This window comes from Sus scrofa, chromosome 2 (assembly GCF_054392235.1).
Source record: "Sus scrofa isolate SSC_HxYL_T2T_F1_AM1 chromosome 2, Sscrofa_HxYL_maternal_Yorkshire_Landrace_v2.0, whole genome shotgun sequence".
In the NCBI taxonomy this organism is placed as follows: Eukaryota; Metazoa; Chordata; class Mammalia; order Artiodactyla; family Suidae; genus Sus; species Sus scrofa.
Window position 1 is genome coordinate 147348549 of NC_139384.1, and position 27332 is coordinate 147375880.

A 27332-nucleotide genomic window follows, 5' to 3' on the forward strand; every position below is an offset into this window, starting at 1 on the left:
TTGATCTCTGGCCCAGGAATTTCCACATGCCTTGGGCTTGGCCAAAAATAAACAAAACAAACAAAAACAAGAAAAAACACCCAAATAAATAAATTAAAAAAAATTAGGAGTTTGTGCTGTGGCACACTGTGATTGGCCAATGTCTTTGTAGCACCAGGACACAGATTCGATCCTGGGCTTGGCACAGTGGGTTAAAGTATCGGCATTTCTACAGCTGTAGCTTGGATCTGATCCCTGGCCTTGGAGCTCTGTATACTGCAGGGCTACCAAAAAAAGATCAAAAAAATATGTCTTAAATGCTTATCAATGTTAATAGTGTTACTTTGAAAAGCATTTCACATTCTGTATTGGGATCTGCAGGTTGATTCTGCTAAGACGACATCCTTGAGGAAGCAAGCGAGTAAAAATTTCCGAGTGAAATGCTATTATCAGTAGTTACCTTTTTATAGTCCTATGTATTACTACATCTATATACACTTAATCAGTTTTGTAGTTTTGTAGTTTGTTAACTCCCATAACTATTTTTCTTTCTTTCTTTTTTTAAGGGCCACATCCAAGGCATATGAAGGTTCCCAGGCTAGGGGTCTAATTGCAGCTACAGCTGCTGGCCTATGCAACAGCCACAGCAACACCAGATCTGAGCCGAGTGTGTGACCTACACTACAGCTTACAGCAATGCCGGATCCTTAACCCACTGAGTGAGGCCGGGGATCGAACCCTCAACCTCATGATTCCTAGTCAGATTTGTCTCTGCTGGTCCACGATGGGAACTCCTGTAACTATTTTTCTTATCCTCTTAACTAGCCACCTGCCCTGGTAAATGCATTTTGGCCTTGTAAAGATTAAGGTTGCTTCTAGAAACTTAGTTTCTTTGGAGAGATCATCTTTTTTTCTTCCTTTCTTTGTTTTTGTTTTTTAGGGCTGAGCTTGTGGCATATAGAAGTTGCCAGGCTAGGGGTCAAATCGGAGGTACAGCTGTGGGCCTACACCACAGCCACAGTAACGCGGGATCCCTGACCCACATTGAACAAGGCCTGGGATCAGATCCGAATCCTCATGAATGCTAGTCTGATTGTTTCCGCTGTGCTACAGTGGGATCTCCGGAGAGACCATCTTTTTCTTTTACAGGGGTGGTGATGGAAGGCTAGTTTCTGCTGCAATGACTGAATAAGTTTACATTAATTTACTTCATGTGTAGTTGATATTTTTTTTATTGAAGTGTAGTTGATTTATTTGTTTGTTTGTTTTAAGCTGTACCCTTGGCATAGGGAAATTCCTGGGCAAGGGATCAAATCTCAGTCACATCCCAGCAATGCTGGAGCCGTAGACACTGGGCAGGGTTGGGGATCAAACTGGCAACACCACAGAGACTAGCCAGATCATTAACTCACTTGAGTCACACTCCGAAGTGTAGTTGACTTACAATGTGTTAATTTCTGCTGTACAGCAAAGTGATTCAGTTATATGTACATACACACACACACACACACACACATATACACTCTTTTTTTTTTTTTTTGCTTTTTAGGGCTGTGTCTGTGGTATATAGAAGTTCACAGGCTAGGGTTCACACCAGAGCTGCAGCTGCTGGCCTACACCACAGCCCCCGCAGTGTGGGATCCCAGCTGTGTCTGTGACCTATATCATAGCTCACAGCAAAGCCAGATCCTTAACCCACTGAGCGAGGCCAGGGATTGAACCTGCAACCTCATGGTTACTAGTCAGATTCATTTTCGCTGCGCCACAACAGGAACTCCTATGTATACTCCTTTTTCTTTTGCTTTTGCTTTTTATTTTATTTTTTGGGGAGGGTGCACCTGCAGCATATGCAAGTTCCCTAGGCTAGGGATCCAGTCAGAGCTACAGCTGCCGGCCACAGCCACAGCCACAGCAATGCCAGATCCAAGCCGAGTCTGTGACCTACACCACAGTTCACAGCAAAGCCGGATCCTTAACACACTGAGTGAGGCCAGGGATCGAACCCTCATCCTCATGGATCCTAGTTGGGTTTGTTAACCACTGAGCCATGACAGGAACTCCTCCTGTATGTAGTCCTTTTAAAACATTCTTTTCCATTATGGTTTAACATAGGACATTGGATATAGTTCTCTGTGCTATGCAGTGGGACCTTGTTGTTTATCCTCTTAGTATATAATAGCTTATATCTGCTAACCCCAACCTCCCACTCCATCCCTTTCCCAGCTTCCCCCTTAGCAAGCTCGAATCTGTTCTTTTTTTTTTTGTCTTTTTGCCTTTTCTAGGGCTGCACCCGTGGCATATGGAGGTTCCCAGGTTAGGTAGGGGTCTAATTGGAGCTGTAGCTGCCAGCCTACACCAGAGCCACAGCAATGCTGGATCCGAGCTGTGTCTGTGACCTACACCACAGCTCAGGGCGACACTGAATCCTTAACCCACTGAACAAGGACAGGGATCGAACCCGCAACCTCATGGTTCCTAGTCGGATTTGTTAACCACTGTGCCACGATGGGAACTCAAATCTGTTCTTTGAAGAGATCTTCTGATCCATAGTGGTTAGAACCAAAATGTTTCTGATTACTTTTATTCTTATTCATTTGACACCATGAATGAGCGTCAATCACTTGAAAATAATGAATATTCACTACATTATTAAGAATTATGGGTAAGGAGTTTCCACTTGGTACAGTGGGTTAAGAATTAGGCATTTCCATGGCTTCTCTGAAGGTCACACCTGTGGCTCAGATTCAGTCCCTGGCCCAGGAACTTCCATATCCCCTGGGTGAGGCCATTAGAAAAAAGGAAGAATTAGGAGCTCCCGTCATGGCTCAGCGGTTAATGAATCTGACTAGGAACCATGAGGTTGTGGATTCGATCCCTGGCCTCACTCAGTGGGTTAAGGATCCCACGTTGCTGTGAGCTGTGGTGTAGGCCAGCAGTTGCAGCTCTCATTAGACCCCTAGCCTGGGAAACCTCCATATGCCTCTGGAGCGGCCCCAGAAAAGGCAAAAAGACAAAAAAAAAAAAAAAAAAAAAAAAGAATTATAGGTAACATTTATTGAATATTTTTAATTTTCTAGCATTTTACCAAACTTTTATGTGTATTACCTTATTTTGTCTTCACAGTAATGTGTTTTAAGAGAGAAGAAATGGGAGGCTTAAATAACTTGCCGAAAGCCATAAGAAAATAGTTTGGGAAAAGTTACTGTTGAAAAACTGTTTAAGAGTAGGTGTAGCCTCATTAAAGAGCACATGATCAGTAGCCTGAAATATTTTTTTGTCTATAACAAAAGCCCTTAGGTAGAATACCTTGACTGCAGCACAGATGTGGTGAAAGAGACATAAGGAAGTGCCAAAACTTACGAAGGTTTCTGTGTAATAGAAAGGGAAAGAAAGGAAGTTCTCCTGTGGCACAGTGGGTTAAGGATGCAGCATTGCCACAGCTAAGGCATACATCACAACTGCAGTGCGAGTTCAGTCCCTGGCACATGCTACAGGCGTGGGCAAAAACGAAAGAAAGAAAGGGAAAGAAAGATACATAAACTAATAGAATGAACCTAAAGGAAATATATGATTACCTTTCTTTTTTCTTAATGGGACCTCTAGAAAAGTTCCCCAGTTTTTACCACTGTTTTTTATTACCGTTAATAGATGCCTGATTGTCTGATCCCCAAACTGTAACTAGGAGATCCCTCGTGGCTCAGCAGGTTAAGGACCCAGCATTGTCACTGCTGTGACTTTGGTTACAGCTCTGATGCAGGTTCAGTCCCTGGCCTGGAAACTTCCATGTGCTCCAGGTGCGGCCAAAAACACACACACACATACAGGAAAAAAAAAGAAAAAAAAGAAAGAAAAAGAAAGAAAAAAAAAAAAAATCCCAAAACTGTATCAAGATCAGGCTAAGTTTCTAGTTCACATACTAAAACTGTCTTTTTTTAAGCCACCTTTGACTACTTTTACCTTAGTTTTAGGGATCTCAGAGGCACATTCTGAAACTCTGGCCAGTAGTGTTCTAAGTAAGAATCATTCAGTTTGAAAAAATAGTGTCTATTTTATGTAAAGGTAACCTATCCTGGATTCAAGAATTTTCCTCTTAAAGCTATGAAAAAATCTCTAAAAGCTCACTTGTATTCTGTTAAAACATTAGATTGTTACTTCTTTGTAGCCAGATATATCATACATTCTTGTTCATGCTGAGTTGGTAATGTACTTTGCCCTTTTGTTCCTTTGAGTTGTCTTTGTTGCCATAGATAGGTATAGGTGCTCCTTCGGTAAGGGAGCTACATGGCAGTAATCTTTGTCTTTTGACAACAAGGCAGTGATTAGTCTTGTTGGGAGATCATTTTTCATTTTGGCCCTGGAGAATTGAACAGTGTTGCAGAAACATACTGAAAAGTTTCATATTTGGGTATCTTTATTCATTGAGTTTTATAAAGTACAGGTTTACAAAATACAGGTAGAATATCATAAGTAAAATTTCTTACTTATTTCTCTTAAAAAATTCAGAGGAGTAAAAAAAAAGTCCTGGAATGAAAAATTAAATTACATGTGTTTTTTGTTTTGTTTTGTTTTGTTTTTGTCTTTTTGTCTTTTTTGCTATTTCTTGGGCCGCTCCCACGGCATATGGAGGTTCCCAGGCTAGGGGTCAAATCAGAGCTGGAGCCACTGGCCTACGCCAGAGCCACAGCAACGCGGGATCCGAGCCGCGTCTGCAACCTACACCACAGCTCACGGCAATGCCGGATCCTTAACCCACTGAGCAAGGGCAGGGACCAAACCTGCAACCTCTTGGTTCCTAGTTGGATTCATTAACCACTGTGCCACGACGGGAACTCCCATATGTTTTATCAGTACTATTTTTATCTACCTTGTAGTCTTTATTCCTCCTCTTTGGCGAATGAGAAGGTGGAAGCAGTTGCATTGATTTGAATGAACAGAGTTTTGGAACTTTCCATGTCACATGGAAGAGTTTCCCCAAGAGTAACTAACAGTGTTTTTACATGAGTTAGAACTTATTGTCCTAATAGAAAGTTGGTGATGGAGTTCCCTTGTGGCTCAGTGGGTTGAGGATCTGGCTTTGTCACTGCTGTGGATTTGGTTATAGCTGTGGTACGGGTTCGATCCCTGGCCCAGGAACTTCCACATGCTGTGGGTGTAGCCAAAAAATTCACTTTGAAAATGATAAAAAAACTTGGAGAATTTAGAATAACCACAGTACTTTGTAGTTTTAGAAAGTTAGCTCTAAATCTAACTATATTGATAGGCATTCATAAAATTTTATTCATATTAATTTCTGCTAGAATATTTGATGTGACCTGTTGAAACTCTGTGGCCAGTTAAATGAAAAACTAATAAACAGGGCATCATGTCTATCCTATAAGTGATTTGTTGCTGATACTGCCTTTATACTGCTTTAATAATTGACAGATAAGGAGAGATTTAGAAATGTGTGAAGTATGGATATAAATTTAAAAGTCTTTAATCTGGGAAGTAACTTATTTCTGGTACTTTGTTGGTTTATATTTAAAATATAAACTCAGAAGTTACTTAATGTTGGTAAAAGTATTTTGGCCTTAAGTTCTTAAATGACATGTGAAAAACCGCTGTTTCCATAGGGTCTACACCACCCTTAGTGAGTCCACCTCTACCTACTACTTTTCAACCAGGAGCTCCTCTTGGACCCCCTCCAACTGGAGGACCACCTCCAGTCAGGGCCCTTCCTCCTCAGAAATCAACACTTAGAGCTGTGCCTCAGCCCTCATTTAATTCAGCTAGCAAGCAAGAAGGTAAGCATGGCAAAAACCAATTCAGGTCCTAAAGTTTTGACTCAGGGTAGGAGGATGAATATTATCTGAATTCCATGCATTCAAATCATGTTCTTCCAGAAAATCTGGTTGTTTTGGTTTAGGGATGCCCCTCAGGAATGTAGAGTTTTAAAAACTTTCTCAGCATTCCCCTGTTCTGTGCTGGGCTGTGGACTAGCTTTGGGGATCACTGCTGTTAACTGTCCTTGTTGCTGTGCAGATTTTAAAACTCATGGCTCTAAAGTTAGATGCCTGGGAGAGGAAAGCAAGAGAGCTTCTGCTTTTCTGGGCATGGTGTTAGAGCTATCCTTTTAATATATTAACATTTTTCTGTGGAAGCAGTATTTTGATTACTGCTCTTATAACTACTAACATATTTATAAGTCTAAATAAAAAGTCCAATGTAGAAGTATTTTGATATTTTATTGTTTTAAAGCATTGTCTTCAGATGTCACTTTAAAATATAACTTTAGGAGTTCTCATCGTGGTACAGCCGCAACGAATCCAACTAGGAACCATGAGGTTGCAGTTTCGATCCCTGGCTTTGCTCAGTGGGTTAAGGATCCGGTGTTGCCGAGAGCTGTGGTGTAGGTTGCAGACGCGGCTCGGATCCCGAGTTGCTGTGACTCCGGCCTAGGCCGGTGGCTACAGCTCCGATTAGACCCCTAGCCTGGGAACCTCCATGTGCTGCAGGAAGCAGCCCTAGAAAAGGCAAAAAGACAAAAAAAAAAAAAAAAAAAATAGTAGAGGTACTTAGAAATAAAATATTTCTTATTAATCTTAGTGGTTATTCTCTAGACTAAAGCAGTTGTTCTTTTTTTTTTTTTTTTTTGCTTTTTTAGGGCCGTACCTGCAGCATATGGAGATTTCCAGGCTAGGGGTCCAATCAGAGCTGCATCTGTCAGCCTCTGCCACAACACAGCAATTTGGTGTCTGAGCCATGTCTGCGACCTATACTATAGCTCACTGAAACGCCAGATCCTTAACCCACTGAGCGAGCCAGAATCAAACCCACATCCTCATGGATACTAGTCAGGTTTGTTAACTGCTTAGCCACGATGGGAACTCCAGTTCTAATTAATACATATCACCTTAAAATTAATTCTGTTCTGTTTATTCCATATTTTGAAAAAACAGTTTTTATCCTCATTTTATTTCATCTTTAAGTAGCATTGATTTTGTTGAATTTTTTTTTAGTATGTACTATTCCTTAGATTTTAATGCTGCTCTCAACAATTGCTAAAATCTTTCAGATAGTATGTAATTTGATAAATTTCACAAAATACCATTTTTAGAGGTTTATAAAGTTATTTGAAATTTTTATATCTATTGTGTATTTAAAAACCTACACATTGTTTGATTTTTTAAAAATTACTTATTACTTTTTTTTTTTTGACAGTACGCATGGCACATGGTAGTTCCCAGGCCAGGAAATGAATCCAAGCCAAAGCTGTGACCTATGCCACAGTTGTGGCGACACTGGATCCCACTGTGCCACAGAGGAAACTCCTGTTTGAAAATTTTATTTTACTTTAATAAATAATTTCTTTTTAATTTTATTTTAGGGATTCCCTTTGTGGCTCAGTGGTAACGAACCTGACTAGCATCCATGAGGACTTGGGTTCAATCCCTGGCCTTGCTCAGTGGGTTAAGGATCCACCTTTTCTGTGAGCTGTGGTATAGGTCACAGACGCGGCTCAGATCCAGCATTGCTGTGGCTGTGGTGTAGGCTGGCAGCAACAGCTCTGATTTGACCCTTGGCCTGGGAACTTGCCTATGCTGCAGGTGCAGCCCTAAAAAAAAAGAGGAAAATAAATTTTATTTCAACATTTGCCCTTGTTCCCTGGCTGTGGTTTAAACTATTTGTCATGTGGAAAGTTATCTTAAATTTTAGACATTAGCTCAAATCTTGCAGAAATTATAATAATTGTTCTAATTTAAGTATTATTAATGAAATTCCTCCTTAGGTATTACATCAAATACCAATAATGGATCTATGGTGGTTCACAATAGTTACGATGAAATTGAAGGCGGTGGCTTTTTGGGTGAGATGCTATGAAAGTTTTTTTTTTTTTTTCAATATGTATTCCTTGTGGGAAACAAAGGACATTTCATAATTATGTCAAGTGCTGATAACTACTCTTAACATTTTTTATCTCCATACATTTAGATTTTTTTTCTAGGTTGTTTTTTGTTTTTTTTTTCCCCGCCTTTAGAATTGGGATCATGGGAGTTCCCATCGTGGCGCAGTGGTTAACGAATCCAACTAGGAACCATGAGGTTGCGGGTTCGGTCCCTGCCCTTGCTCAGTGGGTTAATGATCCGGCGTTGCCGTGAGCTGTGGTGTAGGTTGCAGACGCGGCTTGGATCCCGCGTTGCTATGGCTCTGGTGTAAGCAGGTGGCTACAGCTCCGATTAGACCCCTAGCTTGGGAACCTCCATATGTCGCAGGAGCGGCCCAAAGAAATAGCAAAAAAAGACAAAAAAAAAAAAAAGAATTGGGATCATGCACTTTATTATTATTATGTTATGACTGTAGAGTATTTTTATCAATTAGATCTACTTAAATAAATTGAACTAGTTGAACATTTAGTCTGTTTTAATTAAAGTTGTTTTGAATTAAAATTTTTGTCTGGGAGTTCACATTGTAGCCCAGTGAGTTAAGAAACTGACTAGTATCCGTGAGGATTCAAGTTCCGTATTTGACCTCACTCACTGTTGCTGCAAGCTGCCAAGTAGTTTGAAGATGTGACTCAGATTTGGCATTATTGTGGCTGTGGTGTAGGCCTACAGCTGCAGCTCCAATTTGATCCCTAGCCTGGGATTTGACCCTACGCCGATTTGACCCTATGCTGTAGGTGTGGCCGTAAAAAAGAAAAAAAATAAATTTAGTCTGAATACGAAGTTTAGTACATGATATGAAAGTAAATTAGGTGTACTAAACTTATTTTTGTGTATCTACAACTGTAGTCCACATTAGCTAGATTCTAAAATTATTGCTGCTACTTTGTTATCAGTGTTTGTCTTATTTTGCAAAATTGGTAAATCAAAGTATTAAATTACCCAAAGGATTTTGGAGTTATACTTTCTGCAATTTAATGGATTTGTGTGTTGATTTAAAGCACTCTGGAGTGTAAAATAGAACTTAAAAGTTAACCTTGTTTCTAGCAACCCCACAGCCTACTAATAAGAATCCCACAGTGAGCCGAAGTGTTGGATATTCATATCCCTCCTTACCACCTGGCTATCAGCACACCACACCACCTAGTATGGCAGGAATGCCACCCTCCTCCTTCAGTTACCCAAGTGGCCCACAGGCTTTTACTCAGGTAAGCTTTTTGTTTTTATTTTTTAACCTATATTCCATCTTTTGGTTTACATTGTATTGACATGAAAAGTTTTAGGAAGGTATAATGAACATTTTAAACCAATTAGAATGTTAATGAATATTTCATAAGGCCGTTGTCTTATTACATATCTCCAGAATCAAAAAATTGATCAGGAAATCTAGATTACAGTTTTGTTATTTAGAGGGAAATTAAGTAGCCAAATCCTTATACACTTCCCTTTTCAACTGAAGACATTGTAAAGGCTACTTACTTTGAAATTCTATATCTTTTAATTAATTAATTTTTTATTTTTTACAATTTTTATTTTTTCCATTATAGTTGGTTTACAGGAAATTATGTATCTTTAGACTCCCTTAGGTGCTAATCATTTAACTGCAAGCATGAGTGGATTAAGTCTTCATCCAGAGGGGCTAAGAGTTGTCAATCTTCTTCAAGAAAGAAACATGCTTCCATCAACACCTTTGCAGCCTCCGGTTCCAAATTTGCATGAAGATATCCAGAAACTCAACTGTAACCCAGAGTAAGACCTCAAACAGTGCTTCTTATTAAATATGGCATTTTACTTGTTCTAAAAGTTTTCCAGATTTTTTTTTTTGGTCTTTTTTAGGGCCCCTCCTGCAGCATATGGATATTCCCAGGCTAGGGGTCTAATGGGAGCTGTAGCCACCGGCCTACACCAGAGCCGCAGCAACTCGGGATCCAAACTGCATCTGCAGCCTACACCACAGCTCACGGCAGTGCTGGATCGTCGACCCACTGAGCAAGGCCAGGGATCCAACCCGCAACCTCATGGTTCCCAGTCGGATTCGCTAACCACTGCGCCATGACAGGAACTCCCATATTTTTTTTTTGAGCTTCATGTTTTATGAACAAGCTATACAAATGTATTAATTTATGAAAGTAGTTCTGCATGCAGAAAACAGCACTTTGTTAGTTGCTTACTTCATATTTGAAATATTTTAAGTCAGAAAATATAGTTTTATCCCCTGAGGTGATAGCTACTCTTATCGGTTCTAACAATTGATAGTCATTATCATTATGGTGGCTACATTAGATCTTCAGCGTATAGGGATTTGATTCTGTATAATCCTTTATTTGCTCTCATTTAAAATTGTTTTTCATAAGAAACATAATACGACTATTTTCTCTCCTAAAATTGATCATGCGTTTAAGTGTATGTGGAGACTTTTTGATGAATTGAATTTTTTTATTTTTTTTGTCTTTTTAGGGCCGCACCTGCGGCATATGGAGATTCCCAGGCTAGGGATCCAATCGGAGCTGTAGCTGCCGGCCTACACCACAGCCACAGCATCTCAGGATCTGAGCCATGTCTGTGACCTACGCCACAGCTCACGGCAACAGATTCGTTTCTGCTACGCCACAATGGGAACTCCTGAATTTTGTTATTTTTAAATAGTCTTTTTAGAACTTGAAGCAAAGTGAGCTTTTCTGTAATAAACTAACTTTGCATTTGCAAATTTGGATCATCACCTTGTAATTCTTATACAGTCTAGATTTATATAAAGAGAAATAAATCCTTTGATAATCTAGACTATTTTATGCACAAGCTGAGAAGGGACTTTATTTTAGTTGTATAAAATGGGATTGTGTCTGTCTATCCTTTTTTTCTGAATAGGATTTAAATATTTAAAAAGGATAAAATTTGTGAGGGTCTGTTGAAATATTTCCTTTGTAATCTGATCTGTTTTTTAAATGTGTACCTTTTAGGTCTTTTTGTTTTTGTCCAAAAATAAGCCCAGTAACAACTGACACATGATTTTTACTTTGATACAGGTTATTTCGATGCACACTAACTGGCATTCCTCAGACTCAGGCCTTACTGAATAAAGCCAAACTTCCTTTGGGACTGCTGCTTCATCCTTTCAAAGACCTAGTGGTATGTTTTACTAATAAAAGTAAATGTCTTCTGGAAGATGATCTTAGTAGAGAGGAGTTTTTTATAATAGGCAAGAATTTGTTTGACTTATATTTAGGAATTTGGCCATTGACAGGTTCCTTTATTTGTATTTCAAACAAAAATGTCATTACTAAACACTTTCACAGTGAGATTAAAATAAACCTATTATTGAAAAATTCGGGAGGTACTGAACAGATGTACTAAAGAAAATAAATTAATGAACCATACTATTTTTAAAAGTTGTAAATTGTTTACCCATTAAAATATTTTACCCATTTTCCCAATTTTGCCACTCTTAGAGTAAAATTTGTTGCTATAAGAAGCTGTTTGCAGGGAGTTCCTATTGCGGCTCAGAGGGTTAAGAATCTGACAAGTATCCATGAGGATGCGGGTTCGACCTCTGGCCTCACTCAGTGGGTTAAAGGATCTGGCATTGCTGCGAGCTGTGGTCTAGATCACAGACGAGGCTCGGATCTGGAGTTGCTGTGATTGTGGTGTAGGCTGGCAGCTGCAGCTCCAATTTGACCCCTAGCCTGGGAAATTCTATATGCCACAGTTGCAGCCCCTAAGGCTCTGGGACCTTGACATGTGACCTCATGTGTTAGAATCTGTACATATGTGTTCCCATTGTGGCTCAGCAGTAATGAATCTGTCTAGCATCCATGAGGATGTCAGTTCAATCCCTGGCCTCACTCAGTGAGTTAAGGATCTGGTGTTGCCATGAGCTGTGGTGTAGGAGGCAGACGAAGTTCAGATCTGCATGGCTGTGGTGTAGGCCAGCAGCAGCAGCTCTGATTCAACTCCTAGCCTGGGAACTTCCATATGTCGTGGATGTGGCCCTTAAAAAAAAAAAGAGGAAGAGAAGTTACTATCCCATAGCAAACCTTGTTTTGGTGATAGGATTGTATTGTCTGTAATGATTTTTTTTGAATGGATTTTATAATTTAAATGATTTTTTTGTTTTAAGACTTTAAATCTTTTAACATATAGGGTAAACTTTAAATAGGAGGTAGGAGTTCTCTGGTGGCTCAGCAGGTCAAGGGTCCTGTGTTGTCACTGCTATGGCTGGGATCACTACTGCCGTTTGGGTTCAGTTCCTGGACCTGGAACTTCTGCATGTCATGGGCACAGCCAACATAAAAATTAATAGGAGCATAATTGTGAAGTCCAATTGAATATTTAAATATAGTTAACCATAGCTTACTTTGAGACAGCTTTTTTTTTTTTTTTTTTTTTTTTTTAAATGAGAACTTAGTGGCCTATGAATGTAACATGAAAAAACTTCCTAGGAGTTCCCGTTGTGGCTCAGTGGTTAACAAATCTGACTAGGAACCATGAGGTTGCGGGTTTGTTCCCCGGTCTCACTCAGTGGGTTAAGGATCTGGCATTGCCGTGAGCTGTGGTGTAGGTTGCAGATGCGGCTTGGATCCCACATTGCTGTGGCTGTGGCGTAGGCCAGTGGCTACAGCTCTGATTAGATCCCTAGCCTGGGAACCTCCATATGCCGCAGGAGAGGCCCTAGAAAAGGCAAAAAGACCAAAACAAAAAAAACAAAAGAAAAGAAAAGGAAACTTCCTAGTAATTTAATAGGTCATTTTTTTAGAATATTTTTGCCATTCTTCTCAGAGAGACCTTGTAAATTTACTTTGTTGATTTTGCAGTGTAAATTTTTAATGAGAAAATAAATACTTTTTAAAAGGCAAAATGTAGTGAAAGTGGTCCTGGGAAAGTCCCCAAGGTTTCAAAATCAATGTACCCTGTGGCACGATGGGATTGGCAGCATCTCTGGAGTCCTGGGAAGCAGCGTCAGTCCCAGCTTGACACGGTGGGTTAAGGATCCAGCATTGCCACAGCTGCAGAATAGGTTGCAGCTACAGTTCACTTCTGATCCCTGGCCTGGGAACTCCATGTGGCGACAGTCAGCCAAAAAAAAAAAAATCAATATATTTCAACTACATAATTTTTTGTGTGGTAGTTTGCACACATTTTTACCCTAGTTTTTTTTTTCCCCTAAAATTAGATTATCCCAACAATTATTTGAAAGGTATGCATTAATTGCTTGATCTCTAGACATGGTGATGACTGCCTTTAATAAATTAGTTCTGTGTTTTCAGCAATTGCCTGTGGTTACCTCTAGTACAATTGTGAGATGCCGTTCATGCAGGACATACATCAACCCTTTTGTCAGCTTTCTTGATCAAAGGAGATGGAAATGTAACTTATGTTACCGAGTCAATGATGGTATGTTGGTTTTTTTTTTTTTTAATTACATTTAAACATTTCTGTGTGCATTGTTAGGGAAATCAGATAACATAAATGAGAAATTTAGTGGGAAAAAAACCTTGTCTTGTTTCCTTTCCCTCAAAAGCGTTCCCATTGTGATTCAGTGTGTTAAGAACCCAACTAGTACCCATGAGGATACAGGTTCTCTCCTTAGCCTGACTCAGTGGTTAAGGAACCACCGTTGCAAGCTGCAGCGTAGGTCACAGGTGTGGCTCGGATCTGACATTGCTGTGGTTGTGGTGTAGGCCAGCAGCTAGCTGCAGCTCAGATTCAGCCCCTCGCCCAGGAACTTCCGTATGCCTCGGGTGCAGCCCTAAAAAAAAAAAATCCTTCCACTCAAAGATAACTCCTTTTAACGTTTTTCTAGGTATTTATACTTAATATATAAATAATTATATTCTTCTTACACAAAAAATGTGATAATATAATATTCTTTGATATTCCCTTTTTCATTTATTATATTGGGCATATAATAAATGACATATTCATGGTATTATCTAGGCCTGTAATTTAAGCTTTTTTTGGGGGGGATTTTTTTTTTTTTTTTTTTTTTTTTTGCTGTTTAGGGCCCCCCACCCCTGCCGCGGCATATGGAGGTTCCCACTGAGCGAGGCCAGTGATCAAACCTGCAACCTCATGGTTCCCAGTCGGATTCATTTCCACTGCACCATGACGGAAACACCTAAGCATTATTTTTATTTAGAAGTTGTCCTGTGCCTTTTCTCTAGGGTGAATGAAAATAAGTCCACAGAATAGTTTCAGCTTTAGCTTCATTCAGTGCTGTATGAAGGGAGGTGGGCAATGCTAGAAGGTTAGCTGAATGTAGTTTTTTTCCAGTAATTGAGGAGGAAGAGATCTCCTTCAGGACTGTTTCACAGTTTATATTTGAGGAATATCATCCAACCAGCAACATTCTGTTGGAATTAGAAAAGAAAAAAGGGTATGCTGATATCCACACTGAAAATTAGGTCTCTGTTTAGAAGGAAATTTTATTAAGTATTGGGAAATAGAGGAACGGGAGAGATTTTTTTAAAGATCAATTTTATTGTTTGAGGTTTTTTTTTTTTTTTTAAAAGAGTAGAGGAGTTCCTGTTGTGGCACACTGGAAACGAATCTGACTAGGAACTACGAGGTTGTGGGTTCGATCCCTGGCCTCGCTCGGTGGGTTAAGGATCTGGCACTACCATGAGCTGTGGTGTAGGTCGCAGACATGGCTCGGATCTGGCATTGTTGTGGCTGCGGCGTAGGCCAGCAGCTGTAGCTCTGATTAGACCCCTAGCCTGGGATCCTCCATATGCTGCGGGTGTAGCCCTACAATGCAAAACAAAACAAAACAAAAAAAACAGTAGAGGAAAGTGAGGATAGAAAAAGAACTTACTTTTTTACTCTATAATTCAGAAATACAGGAGTTCCCATTATGGCGCAGTGGTTAACGAATCCGACTAGGAACCATGAGGTTGCGGGTTCGAGCCCTGCCCTTGCTCAGTGGGTTAAGGATCCGGCATTGCCGTGAGCTATAGTCTAGGTTGCAGATGCGGCTCGGATCCCGCGTTGCTGTGGCTCTGGCCTAGGCTGGCAGCTCCAGCTCCGATTTGACCCCTAGCCTGGGAACCTCCATATGCCGCAGGAGCGGCCCAAGAAATGGCAAAAAGACAAAATAAATAAATAATTCAGAAATATATGTATATGTATAGTGTTTAGTATACTTTAAAATCTTAGGTGTATGTGCTTCAACGTGTGAAGTTAAATTATAATAAACATTGAAGTCACTTTCATGTGTACCCCAGACCATTTCATGAACTATAGCATAACCTTTAGCATATATAGCAATGTGAATTTTTAAATGGTCACTAACCAGGAAGACAGCTGCTGTGGTAACTAAGTTAGAAATATTCTATGCGCACCAGTGTTTTATGAGCATTAAGCAACTGATGTTCAGTAGAGGTCTTACCAGTTATTGAATCTCACCACACCCTTAGGCTTTAACCTTTGAAGTGTTTCTGCAGTAGCTTTCTAGGGGCAACCAGAGTCTGTATACCTTTCATACATCAAATGTTAATATCCTTGTACTCTTGTGAAATTTAAGACAAAATGTAGTCTTGCATTTGGGAAAATAATTGGATTTAAAGAGTTTTCATCATCCTTTCAAACTGTTTCAGGAAAACTGTTTTCTAAGAATTAAGAGAAAGAGAATATTAGAAGATAGGGAAAGGAAAATCATAGTGATTGTGGTTGTAAGAGCAAAACATACTTAGTGCCATTCAGTATGGAGATGAATTGAATGGAACTCAAAAACAAAGTGTTTTAGCTCCTAATATTTAGTCTATATTGAATTATTTATAAATCCCTAAATTAAGAAAATAGCTAAATGCAAACTGTATTAAACTCAATCCTTTCAGTTTTCTCATTATTTTTTGTTCACTTGCATAGTTCCTGAAGAATTCATGTACAACCCTTTGACCAGAGTCTATGGAGAACCTCACAGAAGACCTGAAGTTCAGAATGCTACTATTGAGTTTATGGCTCCTTCAGAATACATGGTAAACTTTCATTTTTTAATAACATAAATATTTCTTAATACAGGGTTTCATATAAAACAATATAGTCTCCTTTAACAAAATTTTGTATTTTTAAACGCATAAAAGTTATCCTTGTTCATTATAAAAGTATGAAAGGGTAAGTTTGGAAAGTTAAAGTGGGGAGTTCCTGCTGTGGCACAGGGGACTAAGAATCCTGAGTTGCCGCAGCTGTGGCTCAGATTCAACCCCTGGCCTAGAAACTTCCATAGACTGCAGGTGTGGCCAAAAAGTAAAAGTGTAGGAGTTCCTGTTGTGGCTCAGCAGTTAGTGAACCGGAGTAGCATCCATGAGGAGTCGGGTTTGATCCCTGGCCTTGCTCAGTGGGTTAAGGTTCTGGCGTTGCTGTGAGCTGTGGTGTAAGTCACAGACTCGGCTCAGATCCAGTGTTGCTGTGGCTGTGGCTCAGGCCAGTGGCTCTAGCTCCTGTTGGACCTCTAGCCTGGGAACCTCTATACGCTGTGGGTGCAGCCCTAAAAAGACAGAAAAAGAAAAAAAGTTAAAGATGTATGTGAAGTTCCACTTAATGTTTTTTGTGCATCTATTTTGAAATTTGCAATATAGTATTGCAAAGGAATTCCCTGGTGGCCTAGTGGTTAAGGATCTGGCATTGTCACCACTGTGACTCAGGCCATTGCTGTGGTGCAGATCTGACCCCTGGCCTGCTAACTTCCACGTATTGTGTGTGGCCAAAAAAATATTTGGATCCTATTTATTTTCAGGTCACTTCCAGTTTTCTTCTTTTTTAATTTTTCTTTTCTTTTTTCTTTTTTTGGGGGGTCTTTTTACCTTTTCTAGGGCCGCTCCCATGGCATATGGAGGTTCCCAGGCTAGGGGTCTAATCAGGGCTGTAGCCACAGCAGTGCGGGATCTGAGCTGCGTCTGCGACCTACACCACAGCTCACCCCAACGCCGGATCCTTAATCCACTGAGCAAAGCCAAGGATCGAACCCGCAATCTGTGGCTTGGATCTGATCCTTGTCCCGGGAATTGTGTATGCCGGAGGTAGCCAAAATGAAAAAAAAATATGTTCAGGCTAACTTGATTTGTCATTTTCAGAACTGTAATTTCCTTAAATTGTGAAATATAATGTGTACATAAAACATAAATTTGTAGGTTGCCACATAATGCTAACACCTGTGTTAGCATCACCCAGGTCAAGAAACTGGACATTGCTGATGCTCCCAAAAACCTTTTTCTGATCATAATTCTTTCCCTTCCTGTCCTAGAAAAAACGCTCTTCTGACCTATGACAGTCATATTCTCATTTATCTTTTTCTAAGTATGCATCTGAAAATAATATAGTTTTGCTTAATTTTAAACTACTTTCTATATTATTTTCTTAATCTGTTATTATTACTGTCTCCACTTAATTTGTAAACAGTACCTGTTTTTTTTGTTTCTTGTTTTTTCGTCTTTATTTACCTTTTCTAGGGCTAATCCCGTGGCATATGGAGGTTCCCAGGCTAGGGGTCTAATCAGAGCCGTAACCGCTGGCCTAAGCCACAGCCACAGCAATGCAGGATCCGAGCCGCGTCTGCAACCTACACCACAGCTCACGGCAATGCCAGATCCTTAACCCACTGAGCAAGGCCAGGGATCGAACCCCCAACCTCTTGGTTCCTAGTTGTATTCGTTTCCGCTGCGCCACAGTGGGAACTCCAGCCGTACCTGTTTTGCTGTGTGTAGACGTGACAGATAGTAAGTTTAAATTTAATCCCATTAACTGTGTTTAATGTGATCATTTTCTTCCTACAGTTACGGCCACCTCAGCCTCCAGTGTACCTCTTTGTATTTGACGTGTCTCACAATGCAGTTGAAACTGGATACTTGAATTCAGTTTGCCAGAGTTTGTTAGACAATCTGGATTTGTAAGTATCTTAATACAAGTTAAATTAGAAGCTAAGTTTTTGTAAAATGAACAAGCAGTTTCAAAATAGACTTTTAAAAAAAACATGCAATTAAGTTCTAAAAGATCACTTAAATCTCTGGTTAACTTTATACCTCACTGTCTCTGAGAAATATTATTTTAACTTTCTGCTATGGAAAAATTTCAAACATAGTAAACAGAAAGAGTGCAATGAATTTCCAGGTACCCATCCCTCAACTTCAGTATTTTTAGCATTCAGCTATTCTTGCTTCATCTGATCTTGCCTCTACTTCCCACTTTTTCCACTAGAGTATTTTAGTGTAAATCTCAATTAGCACGTCATTTTACCTAAAAATACTTGGAATTGTTTTTAGGCCTAAAATGAGTATCACATCAAACAAAATTAGGAATAATTCCATACTGTGATCTAATACCCAGTTCAGCTGTTTTTGTTCCTCACTGTCTCAAGAATGTGTTTTTAGGGAGTTCCCGTTGTGGCTCAGTGGTTAACGAACTCAGCTAGGAACCATGAGGTTGTGGGTTCTTGCTCAGTGGGTTAAGGATCCGGTGTTGCCGTGAGCTGTGGTATAGATTGCACATGCGGCTCAGATCCTGTGTTTCTGTGGCTCTGGTGTAGGCTGGCAGCTACAGCTCCGATTAGACCCCTAGCCTGGGAACCTCCATATGCTGCGGGAGCGGCCTTAGAAAAGGCAAAAAGAAAAAAAAAAAAATTGTTTTTAGGGAGTTCCCATTGTGGCTCAGTGGTAACAAACCCGACTGATATCCAGGAGCTTGCAGGTTTGATCCGTGGCCTTGCTTAGTGGGTTAAGAATCTGGTGTTGCTGAGAGCTGTGGTATAGGTCATAGATGCAGCTTGGCTCTGGCGTTGCTGTGGCTGTGGTGTAAACCGGCAACTGTAGCTCCGATTTGACCCTCTAGCCTGAGAACTCCCATGTGTTGTGGGTGTGCCTCTAAAAAGACCAAAAAAAAAAAAAGAGTGTGTTTTTACGGTAGATTTGTTGGAAGAAGAATCTACACAGTGTCTACACATTACATTCAGATTTCTTAAGCCTCTTAAAATAATCGTACTTTATTTTGATCTGTGATTTTGTTTTTAATTCTTAAGCCTTATGATCAAATAATTTATAAAATTTGTGCTGACAGTGTAGCTCTTCTACTTTAATCTTTATAATGAGTTGGTAAAAGCATGGTTATCAGTCACACATAGACAGCAGTTCCACAGTTGTGTTTTTGAATCCCTTTTAAGAGACAGTCCTGAATTATACAAGCCTTTGTAAAGAATTCCACAAACTTTGATAACATAAGTTGTCACAGTGTATTTTAAAAGGATCTGATCTTAAAGGTCATCTATAAAATGTGAGAAGTGCTAAATATTCTTTATTTGATGCTATACATAAATCACACTAAGATGGCTTTCAGTAAGTAAATCGCAGTATTTTAGATACAGAGGACTTTAATTAAATTGGCATAGTTAAGACCAAAAAGAACTTCCACAAAGCAACCCAAAAAAAAAAAAAAGATAAGGTGGACATTGTCAGTTTATCTTCAGCTCTTGCCTTAGCAGGCTAATGAACAGAACTTGAAACAGGTGAATTTATTCTGTTCTATGAGACAGTGAAGGGATCGCCTCAGTATTTAAATATATTAATATAACCAGTTATGGAAATCTAAATGTAAAAACAATCTCCTATAGGTTTTTTTGTTTCTTTGGGTTTTTTTTTTTTTGCTTTTTAGGGCCACACTTGAAGCATTTGGAAGTTCCTAGAGTAGGGGTCGAATTGGAGCTGCAGCTGCTGCCCGGAGCCGTAGCCACAGCCACGCGGGATCGAAGCCTCATCTTCAACCTACACCACAGCTCACAGCAATGCTGGATCCCTAACCCACTGAGCAGTGCCAGGAGTGCCAGGGATCGAACCCACATTCTCATGGATACTAGTCAGATTCATTACTGCTGAGCCACAGTGGGAACTCCTCCTATAGGTTTTGAGAAGGTATTCACCATCTCCCTGAGAAGTGTAACATTTTTTAATCAAGTTTAATCATTTTTTTAGAAGGGGAAAACAGTGATAGTACTTGTTTTTTAGGGCCATATGGAGGTTCCCAAGCCAGGGGTCAGATCGGAGCTACAGCTTCCAGCCAAAGCCACAGCAATGCAGGATCCGAGCTGCATTTTCGACCTACACCACAATCATGGCATCACCAGATCCTTAACCCACTGAGCAAGGCCAGAGACTGAACCTGCAACCTCATTGTTCCTAGTTGGATTCCTTTCTGCTATGCCATGATGGGAATTCTGTGGTAGTACTTGGTTTTTTTGGGTGTTTTGTTTTGTTTTGTCTTGTCTTTTAGGGCTGCACCAGCAGCATATAAAGGTTCCCAGGCTAGGGGTCAAATCAGAGCTATAGCTGCTGCCTACACCATAGCCACAGCAACTCTGGATCTGAGCCGAGTCTCCAACCTACACCACAGATCATGGCCACGCCAGATCCTTAACCTACTGAGCGAGGCCAGGGATTGAACCCGCATCCTCATGTGTGCTAGTCACGTTTGTTAACCACTGAGCCACAGCAGGAACTCCAGTACTTGTTGAATTGGAGTTACTACCAGAATTCAGAAAGCTGACCATATTCATTTAGCCACAAGCCAATCTTATTTCATTCAGGACTGTCCAACAGAAATATTCCATCAGCCATTCATGATCTGAATTCTAGTGTATAAGATCAATTTAAATAAGGTACACATCGGAGTTCCTGTCGTGGCACAGCAGAAATTAATCTGAATAGGAAGCATGAGGTTGCGGGTACCTCATGAGGCCTGGGAACCTCCATGTGCTGTGGGTGCGGCCCTGAAAAGCAAAATTAAATAAATAAATAAATATGGTACACATGGAAAAGTCCCGAGATGTATCTGTTTTGTAATAAATAAAGTGTTGTCCAACTATTACTCATTAGTACCTTTTTTGAGATAAGCTATAAAGTCTTCCCTTTCTCCCTTCTTAATGCCAGCAAAGATCTTTTTTGTTCCAGGGATGTACTTCCTGGAGAGAGTCTCCTCTCCTCAGATGATGCCTTTGTTCTTGTTGGCATCTGCTGTATGAGAATCTAACAACCTGACCTGTCTTTCCCCAAGACAGACCATGGAGGTTTGGCCCAGTCTTTGGCTTGTCTCCCTTTCCCACAGTATGGCAATGGGCACACTTTTGAACAAAAATCTTGCCCTTCTCTACATCACCCATTTTTAAATTGTTCTTTTACCACTTGCGGCGGAGAGGTTGCTCCTTGCAAACCAGAAGTCCCACTCTCTAAAGTAACGGTACTTAAAATAGCTCTTGGATACTTAGTGTAACCCACATTAGGCGAATGTGACCTTTCAATTTAGTGAAGTACTGTTGTGCTCTTGTATGGAAAGGAAGAATGTGCAGGACAAAAATCTCATCAGAATTAAACTAATTCTCTTAGGTTGGTGAAAGACATTCTTATTCTTACCAGCATTTGCCTTTTTAATGTAGGTTGGTCTGGTTGGTCAGAGAGTTTGCAGACTGACCCAAGCAGAAAAAACAATAGTGAAGACTAGTTTATCTTTCCTCTTACGAGATTAAAGTCTTAAAACCTCATTCTATGATCCTTTTTTTTTTTTTTTTGCTTTTTAGGCTGCACCTGCAACATATAGAGGTTCTCAGGCTAGGGGTCAAATTGGAGCTACATCTGCTGACCTGTGCCCCAGCCATAGCAACACCATATCTGAGCCTCATCTGCAGCCTGCAACACAACTCACGGCAATGCTAGGTCCTTAACCACCTGACTGAAGCCAGGAGTTGAACCTGGATCCTCAGGAGTATTAGTCGGGTTCGTTTCTCATGAACCACAATGGAAGCTCACTTGCTGATCTTCTTAAGTGAATTCATTAAACAATATAAAAAGAGGTTTGGACAAATTTTTTTAAGATATACAGTACATAAATTGATATTACATGTTAGGGTTGGTATATGGTAATTTTTGAAGTATTTTTTTATAAATTAAAGTCATCTGCAAACTTTCGCGTATACTTCCCAGTATTTATATGTCATTTCCTGAGTGACTGTTGTAACTTTATGTAGGAGTAATGAGATTGGGATTGCTATGTTATTGCTAGGTTTTGTTGATTGTTTGGCTTATCTGTAGTGTTTTCCTTTGAGTAGAGTTTTTTTTTATGGTGACTCATAACATTGCACAGGAGAAAAGCATTTATGTTCAGACGATTTCCATAATACAGAAGCAGCTGTTTATATGGAGCTCTTTGTAGATATTTTAGGTATATATGTATATGGGAAAACTTGATAAAATACTTGATAAAAAACTTGATAAAATACTCTTCTGAATTTGTTTTTAGGCTTCCTGGCAACACTAGGACAAAAATTGGCTTCATAACATTTGATAGTACAATCCACTTCTACAGTCTTCAAGAAGGTCTCTCCCAACCTCAGATGCTAATAGTTTCAGATATTGAAGGTATATATTATGTACTTAAAATTATTGAACTGCCTTAGGAATTTTTAGTTTTAGAAATATTTCATGACTGTTTGACAAATTAGGAATGTGTGGTTTGTTTCTACTGTACTGAGGAAAATCTTGCGTATAAAATCATAAGATTGTTGGAATTAGGAGTCCTTCAGTCAAAACTCTCACAGACGAGGAAGCAGAGTTATGGAGGTAAAGTAAATTCTGAACAAGGCAGCAAGACAAGTTAATGTTAAAGCTCATTCAAGAAGTTTTGTTTTTTTTGACTGCCCCATGGCACATGGACTTCCTGGGCCAGGAATCAGATACAAGTTGCAGTTGTGACCTACACCACAGCTACGGTAATCTTTAACCCACTGTGCCAGGCAGGGGATTGAACCTTCGTCCTTGGTGCTGTACAGATGCCATCGATCCTATTGCACCACAGTGGAAACTCCTCAAGAAGTATTTGAGTGTAGTCATAGACCAGTGGAGCAGAAAATAGAGCCCAGAAATAAGTCCTCATATATATGATCAGTTGATTTTTGACAGAGATGTTAAGATCATTCAGTGGGGAAAAAGTCTTTTCAACAGATATTCTGAGAAAACTGAACATTCAAGAGAATGAAACTAGGAGTTCCCTTATGGCACAGCAGGTTAAGGATCTGGTGTCGTTGCAGTGGCTCAGGCTGCTACTGTGACAAGTGTTTGATCCTTGGCCTGGGAACTTCCACCTGGGGTGCGACCAAAAAAAAAAAAAAAAAAAAAAAAAACTGCCAAAGAATGAAGTTAGACTCTTGTCTGTAACCATATAAAAAAATTAACTCTGTGAATCAAAGGCCTAAACTTAAGAGCTAAAACTATAAAACCCTTAGAAGAAAACGTAGGAGAAAATCTTCATGACATTGGATTTGTAATGGTTTCCTAGATATGACACTAAAAGCAGAGGCAACAAAAGAAAAAATAAATAAATTGAACTTTTTCACTGTAAAAAAATTTTGTATACGAAAATTGAAAAAACATAATCCAGGGGTTAAAAAGACATAGAATGGGAGAAAATATATGCAAATGCAAATCATATATATGATGAAGTATTAAAGAGCTTCTCAATTCAGGACCAACAAAATAACACAACTCAAAAATGGACAAAGGACTTGAATAGACAGTTATCCAAAGTGGACAGTTATTCAGACATCTGTGTGGCTCACAACAAAGTGGACAGTAATCCAAAGAGGCCAATAAGAACATGAAAAAATGTTCAACACCATTCCATTAGAGAAATGGAAATCAGAGCCACAATGGGGGCGTTCCTGCTGTGGCACACCGAGTTAAGGATCCAGCATTACTGCGGCTGTGGTGAAGGTCTACACCTACAGCTTGGATTCAGTTTTCTGGAACTGAACCCCAAAAACAAAAATCAAAACCCACAATGAGACACCATTTCACATTCATCAGAATGGTTGTTATTATTATTACTGATATTTTTTTTGCCTTTTTTTTTTTCCCCTCTTTAGAGCTGCATCTGCGGCATGTGGAGGTTCCCAGGCTAGAGGTCCAATCAGAGCTGTAGCTGCCAGCCTATGCCACAGCCACAGCAACGCGGGATCAGAGCCACCTCTGACCTATACCACAGCTCATGGCAACACCGGATCCTTAACCCACTGAGCGAGGCCAGGGATCGAACCCCAAACCTCATGGTTCCTAGTAGGATTCCTTTCTGCTGCGCCATGCTGGGAACTCCCCATTATTATTATTTCTTTTTTTTTAAAAAAAAGGAAAATAACAAGGACTGGCAAGGATATGGAAGTAGTGGAACTATTGTATATTCCTGGTGGGAATGTAAAATGTGCAGTGCTTCGGAAAATAATTTGGCAGTTCCTCAAAACGTTGAACACAGAATTATCATAACCTACCAATTCTGCGTCCCAGTATACACCTGAAGAATTAAAAGCAGGCCCTCAAACAAATACTTAAATACCAATGTTCATAGCAACATGACTCAAAATAGCCAAAAGCTAGAAACAGCCCAAGTATCCATTGGTAGATGATTGGATAAATAATGTGGTATATACATACAATGGAATATTATTCATCCCTAAGAATAAAATTCTGGTGCATGCTACAACATGGATGAAGCTTGAGAACATTATACCAAGTGAAATTAGCCAGATGCAAAAGGACAAAAATTGTATGATTCTGCTTATGTGAGATACCTGGCATGGCTGAATGCAGAGAGAAAGTAGGTTACCAGGGCTTTGGCAGGGAGGGGGAGATTATTTGTTGGGTACATAGTTTCTGTTTAGGGTGATGAAAAAGTTCTGAAAATACAAAATGATGATGGTTACACCACACCAGTTTAAAGAAAAATTATCAAAACCAAAGTTTTTTGCTGCTCTGTACATGTGTAAACGACTGTGAAAGTTCCATGAGTACTGGTTTTGTGGTAACAAATATTAATGAGAAGGCAAGTTCACGCTAGAGAATCTAGGAAGAGAGAATTGACTGTACATAACATCTTTAAAATGCAATAGGTGGGTAGAGCCCTCTTCTGTCTTGGTTGTTCCAGGTCTCACACCAGATCAGCCAAGTCATTCCTTTAACTCTCTACCCAGGTACTTCTTTGGTGATATGCCAAGTTGTGAATTTATTAGTATGGTCCAGCCTCTCAGTTTTATACATGAGCTAATAAATGGTATATCCCTTGCTGGATGTCACGTAAGAAAAAAACTTTTTTAAAGATCAGTAGCAAGTATTTGCAAGAATGTGGAGAAATTAGATCCCTCATTCACTAGTAGTAGGAATGGAAAATGGTGTAGCCATTAAGGAAAATGGTTTGTCAGTTCTTCCAGAAATTAAACTTGAAGTTACCATATAACCCACCAATTTCATTCAGTAGGTATATGATCAAGAAAATTAAAACATTTCCAGGAGTTCCTGTTGTGACGCAGTGAGAACGAATCCGACTAGGAACCATTAGATTTCGGGTTTGATTCCTGGCCTCACTCAGTGGGTTAAGGATCTGGTGTTGCCGTGAGCTGTGGTGTAGGTCACAGACGCGGCTTGGATCTGTCATTGCTGTGGCTGTGGTGTAGGCCAGCAGCTGTAGCTCTAATTCGATCCCTAGCCTGGGAACCTCCATATGCTGCAGGTGCAGCCCTAAAAAGCATTAACAAACAAACAAACATTTCCACACTGTAAAGCCACTATACTTTTCAAAAATTTATAAGTATGAATTATTAAAAGATAAAACAATACAGAACATGTCCACACAAAAGTGTATACGTGAATGTTCTTAGCAACACAGACAAAAAGTGGAAACAACCCAAATGCTGATCATTTGATGAATAAACAGAATGTCTATCCAGGAATTCCTGTCGTGGTGTAGCAGAAACGAATCTGATTAGGAACCATGAGGTTGTGGGTTCTATCCCTGGCCTCTGCTCAGTGGGTTAAGGATCTGGCGTTGCCATGAGCTGTGGTGTAGGTCACACACGCAGCTCGGATCTGGCATTGCTGTGGCTGTGGTGTAGGCTGGCAGCTGTAGTTCTAATTAGACCCCTAGCCTGGGAATCTTCATATGCCGCAGGTGTGGCCCTAAAAAACAAAATAAATAAATAAATAAATAAATGTATATCCATACACCGAAATGTTTTATTACTCAGCAGTAAAAAAAAATAATACAGTACCAAGAGATGCTACAGCATGGATGAACATTGAAAACATTAAGCCGGTGTAAGAAGTCAGTCATAAGAACCTCATAGTGTGACTCCATTAACATGCAATGTCCAGAGCAGACTAATCCAGAGACAGAAAGACTGCTGGCTGCCTAGATCTCTGAGGCTTGGTGGGGAAATGAGGAGTGACTGCTGGTTAGTGTGGAGTTTCCTTTGGGATGATGATAAGGATCTAGAATTAGATAATGGTGATGGTTGTACAGTTCTGTGCATATATTTAAAAAGTAATTGAATTTTATCTTCTGCAAGGGTAAGTTTTATGTGAGTTATATCAATACTTTTTTAAATTAAAATTCTTTCAATTTTAAAGAAAAGGGAATATGTCTGAATAATAAACAGATTTTTACTTGACAGTTAAAGTAAATAATGTTTCAAATTATTTGTTGGTATTATTTTTATAAACATGATAAGATTTATTTTTATAATTTTATATTTTTGTAATGGAAAATAAACAGTATAAAAATGTAGAAAGTAAAGACCCCTCATAATCCTCCACCCACATTTCTTCACAGTTTACTTTCTTCTAAAGAAAGGTATTTGATTCCTAAGAAAGAGTAAATTTGAATCCTGAGAAACTCATCTAACGTGGCCTTTTCTCATACCTTCTGATTCACTTGTTTTTATAGTTTTATAGGATTGGGACCTTCTTTTTTCTCATTAAGTTTATCTTATTTTCTTACATTTTTGTTTGTTTTTATTTTGTTTTTTGTTTGTTTCTTCCAGGGTCGATCCCTTGGTATATGGAGGTTCCCAGGCTAGGGGTTTAATCGGAGCTGTAGATGCTGGCTTACGCCAGAGCCACAGCAACACCAGATCCGAGACTCGTGTGCAACCTACGCCACAGCTCACGGCAATGCCAGATCCTTAATCCACTGAGCAAGGCCAGGGACCGAACCCGCAACCTCATGGTTCCTAGTTGGATTCGTTAACCACTGCATCACGATGGAAACTCCCATTATTTTCTTACAGTTTTAAAAATTATAGTGATTTACAATGTTGTGCCAGATGGGGGCCTTCTTTATGACAAAGTGTCTGCTTTGTGAATGACAGAACTGTTAGTGGGCTGTATTAGTTCTGTGTCAGGAGACAGATTCCTTTTTTTTTTTTTTTTTTTTTGTCTTTTTAGGCATATGGAGGTTCCCAGGCTAGGGGTCTAATCAGAGCTATAGCTGCTGGCCACAGCCACAGCACTGCCAGATCCAAGCCACGGCTGTGACCCTATATACCACAGTTCACAGCAACGCCAGATCCTTAACCCCACTGAGCGAGGCTACGGATGGAACCTGCAACCTCATGGTTCCTAGTCTGATTCATTTCTGCTGCCT

The 27332-nt window shown here is 39.8% G+C and overlaps 1 protein-coding gene across 9 annotated transcripts in view; it reads left to right on the forward strand.

The window, feature by feature from the left end:
* Positions 1-27332, forward strand: part of SEC24A (SEC24 homolog A, COPII coat complex component) — a 120434-nt gene that overhangs the window by 65446 nt on the left and 27656 nt on the right. For 3 of the 9 annotated variants that reach the window (XR_014836261.1, XM_005655003.4, NM_001243924.2), the window contains 9 exon segments: positions 5592-5762; positions 7748-7825; positions 8949-9109; positions 9478-9650; positions 10925-11027; positions 13163-13289; positions 15762-15871; positions 17666-17778; positions 22167-22285. Coding sequence is in view for 6 of the 9 variants with exons in the window: in XM_005655003.4 (XP_005655060.1) it covers positions 5592-5762; positions 7748-7825; positions 8949-9109; positions 9478-9650; positions 10925-11027; positions 13163-13289; positions 15762-15871; positions 17666-17778; positions 22167-22285 (1155 nt within the window). In the remaining 3 variants the exon portion in view is untranslated. 9 annotated transcript variants of the gene reach the window in all.